At 43.2% G+C, this 3462-nt stretch overlaps 1 protein-coding gene across 1 annotated transcript; it reads right to left on the bottom strand.

The window, feature by feature from the left end:
* Positions 1–301: 301 nt before the first annotated feature.
* LOC106571483 (39S ribosomal protein S18a, mitochondrial) lies at positions 302–3252 on the bottom strand. Its single transcript, XM_014144646.2, has 6 exons — positions 2859–3252; positions 1906–1937; positions 1522–1626; positions 1182–1305; positions 1025–1097; positions 302–846 (listed from the first exon to the last, which is right to left on the bottom strand). Exons 1-6 carry the CDS (start codon positions 3010–3012, stop codon positions 702–704), a joined length of 633 nt encoding a protein of 210 aa, XP_014000121.2. The 5' UTR covers positions 3013–3252; the 3' UTR covers positions 302–701.
* Between the last annotated feature and the right edge of the window lie 210 nt (positions 3253–3462).

Raw genomic sequence — 3462 nt, 5'->3', positions numbered from 1 at the left:
CAGTCTCAAAGAACCTGGACCGGCCCTTCATGTTTTAAAAGAGCCAGTGAGATACTGAAGAGAAAAAAAGAAAAAAAACAACCACTCATCTGAGAAAAGCAGTGTTTTATCCCCACCCACACTGAAAGCAGCCAAAACTGAGTTATATTTATGCAAGAGATGTTTCTTTCCTGTTATTTAACGTAAATAAACAGAAACAAAAATAATTCCGTTTGATATACTTCCACATGCACTTGGCTACTTCTGCTAATAGGCCCAGTAAATGCTTACTCATACAATCACACACACAGTATACAGCTAGTGGAGGGAGAGTAAGCAGATCTATTTTATTTGCACATCTGTCTTGAAGTACACAATGTCAACATACCACCTACATTGAAACAGTTGTTCCACTGGCCCAATTGCTCTTGCGATAAATTGAGTTTTTCCAGAGCATCTTCAAAGGCCGAATGACAGAATGGGTGTTGTTTCTGGGTATTGCTCCGAATGACTTGTTCCAATGGGTAACGGCCACTAAATAGGTTGTACAAATACAGATGCTCCCTCAGCTGTTCAGAAAGGCTAGTTTTCAAAAGTCAATGGACAAGTCCCAAATGAGGCAGGAGTTCCATGGGGATAGACATCCGATAGAATTGCTGCACCCCATCTATGTCCCGCCCACACCGACTCCTACTGCTGTGGGTTGACATGCCCCCATGTCGTCAATGTTTCAGGTAGAGGATTTTCTTGCCATATTGTACGTTGTTTCTGAGAGCTGGGTGGCCGACAGAGATACGATTTTTACACCACTTCAGCCCTGCCCTATAGATGGGCTTCACCGAATCAATGGACCAGCGAGTCAGGTATCTGTGTGATGAAACGGTACAGGTGTGAGTTGGCTAGAGACAACAGAAGTTTAGCGAAAGACGACACACAAGTGTTAATGTTAAAGGTAATGTTATGAGAGGTCTAACAAGAAACAATACAGGTGTGAGAAGGTACATTCTGAGACACTGCAGGAGTCAAACACACACGCACTAGTTACCTGTTGAGCTGGGGCTTGGGCTTCTTTGGTACATGTCCCTCTGGGAGAGATGGTTTGTGATCTGGGAGAAGACCTGGAATAGAGTACGTTTACCATCTTGAAGAAAATGCACGTCACAATAGTTGAGTATCCAGAGCTGATACACATAGTATTGTACCTGCTCTGTGCGCCATTTGCACACAGATGGCGATCTTGCGGTGTTCTTGGGCACAGAGACCAGTGACTCTACGAGGCAGCATTCCTCCATCAGACCTGATGAACTGACTGAGCAACAGGACATCCTGACAAAGACAAAACACAGGGAATTACTGTAGGTCTGAGCTCACAGAACTGGCACACATACTGATAGACACAGATACACAGGCACACATACTGATATAAAATGCATGAGACACATAGGAGATGTGAGTGTGTGGACCAGCACTGATCATGGTCACCGTGTTATTTCTGCGAGGCAGTAGCTAAGTATTCAGTCAGGTGTCAGTGAAAACACTTACCGTGTAGTTGTATTTGTTCTGCAGGTTCCATCGGTAGATGGGGCACTGGGCTGTGGGGTTGGGTGGCTGTGGTCCAGCTGGAGTATCCTGTGTTAACCCCTCAATCTGAGAAAGAATGCAATGACAGTCAATAACTAAATAAGCACTGCACAAATACTTCCAATCTACTGTAGACATTTACTAGCTAGATAAGTGTTCATTGCTAACATGGTATAGAGATTGTCTTAAATATCTTGAAATGTGTGGATACCATACTGACTAGTACTATTAAGTTAAACGCAATCCATCGACATAGCTAGAGATAAACGCAACACATCACCACAGAAACCACAAAATGAGTAGTGTGCAGTGAAGAACCAACAGGTTAGCAAGCTTGTCACTTACTATTGTTGTTTTGCCTTCTTTCTTTTCCACGACTGTAAACAAAACAGGCAGTCACAGTTAGTACAATTCCATGCCACCGTTTCATAACAGGTGTGCCGAAAATCTCTTCCTCCTCCCTTCCACGTGAACGCGCACACATCAATTATTCATTGCAAGTTCTTCACTCCGTTGTCAGTTTAGGCTACATTTCACTGATCTTAGTAGCAGAAAGCATCTTTTATTTCTATCCTTCAAGGCAGCTGTCAATTATCACGTTAGGCTCCGTTTCATTTTAGAATGGCGGTTTGATCGCGGCGGAGTTATGTCTGCAGTTTTCGGTTTGGCTATGTTTCAAGTGTATTAGTCTAAATAAATCTCTTTGCCAAAATACGTCATCTCTCCCATGTCTTATTCGACTAGTAGTTGTTCTGAATGTTTATTGCTTGCCTACATTTTACTCCCTGTTTAATATAACACACACACGAATGATTCATTTCGGTTGCCTATCCTGACATGAAGATTGTTCTATAGAAAGTTTTGACTGTGTGCCACAGAAAGTATTTGACTCTAGCCACAAAACTAAGGAAAATAGAAAGGGGGTGTGGGGTTTCGGCAAGGCCATTTTCTTGCCTGCCGAAATCCTGAAGCTAAACTGACAACGGAGTGAAGAGCAGAAATCTCAACTAGCAAGTCGCAACAATGAAGAATCGCGTGTGTGCGCGTTCACGCGAAGGGGAGGATTTTCGGCACAACACCGGCAAGCTAGTTTAGCTTGTGCTTCTAGTGAGTTTAAAAAAAAGAAATTCAACTACAACATGGTCGTTCAAATGATTTTATTCGTATAATCAACTACCACAACTATATTTAACGCCTAAAATAATCCTTATCGAAGGGCAAAGCTTACTGAATGAATGCGCTACTGCTAGCAGCGCGAGCTGTCATATGGCTACACCAGGATTCAAGGAGAACCTCACCTTGTCGAATTCCTCTACTTTGAATAATTCCAAAAACCGAGAGTTGAGGGCAATTGGTTATACTCTGAAAGGCACTCATATTGCTGCTGCTGGCCACACATTTAACACCAGATAGAGAGGTCCAAATAGACCTCAGCACACAGCGCGCTGCCATCTTGGAATTGTGACCTTCTCTTCCTGCTTCTTCTCTGAGATGTATTGGCAGCCTACACCCAAAAAGTTGTACTGTGCGGGATGAAAACAAAAAGTTCCCAACTTTATAACTGAACAAAAATATAAACGCAACATGTAAAGTGTTGGTCCCATGGAGTTTGGTCACCAGATGTAGAGTGTTTCCTCCGACACATTGGTGCGGTTGGCTTCCGGGTTAAGAGTGCAGTGTGTCAAGAAGCAGTGCGGGGTTGTGTTTCGGAGGACGCTTGGTTCCCGACCTTCGCTTCTCCCAAGTCCGCACTGGAGTTGCAGCGATGGGACTAGACTGTAACTACCAATTGGATATCACAAAATTTGGGAGAAAAAAGTGGTAAAAAATAAAAGTTTAAAATCCAGGCTTACTCCAATGCAGTTTAGTCACCTCAACTTGCTCAATTTCCACATTATTCAT

The sequence above is a fragment of the Salmo salar genome, chromosome ssa15, assembly GCF_905237065.1.
Source record: "Salmo salar chromosome ssa15, Ssal_v3.1, whole genome shotgun sequence".
Classification (NCBI taxonomy): domain Eukaryota; kingdom Metazoa; phylum Chordata; class Actinopteri; order Salmoniformes; family Salmonidae; genus Salmo; species Salmo salar.
The sequence above is the reverse complement of the archived record's forward strand: the minus strand, read 5'-3'. Positions and strand labels throughout refer to the sequence as shown.

Bases quoted from the DNA above. Each gene is read 5' to 3' on its own strand.
- LOC106571483 (XM_014144646.2), bottom strand. From the start codon at position 3,012: ATGGCAGCGCGCTGTGTGCTGAGGTCTATTTGGACCTCTCTATCTGGT. The intron at 1,938-2,858 runs GTGAGGTTCTCC...TTTTGTTTACAG, and splicing joins AAGTAGAGGAATTCGACAAG to TCGTGGAAAAGAAAGAAGGC. The intron at 1,627-1,905 runs GTAAGTGACAAG...ATTCTTTCTCAG, and splicing joins AAGAAGGCAAAACAACAATA to ATTGAGGGGTTAACACAGGA.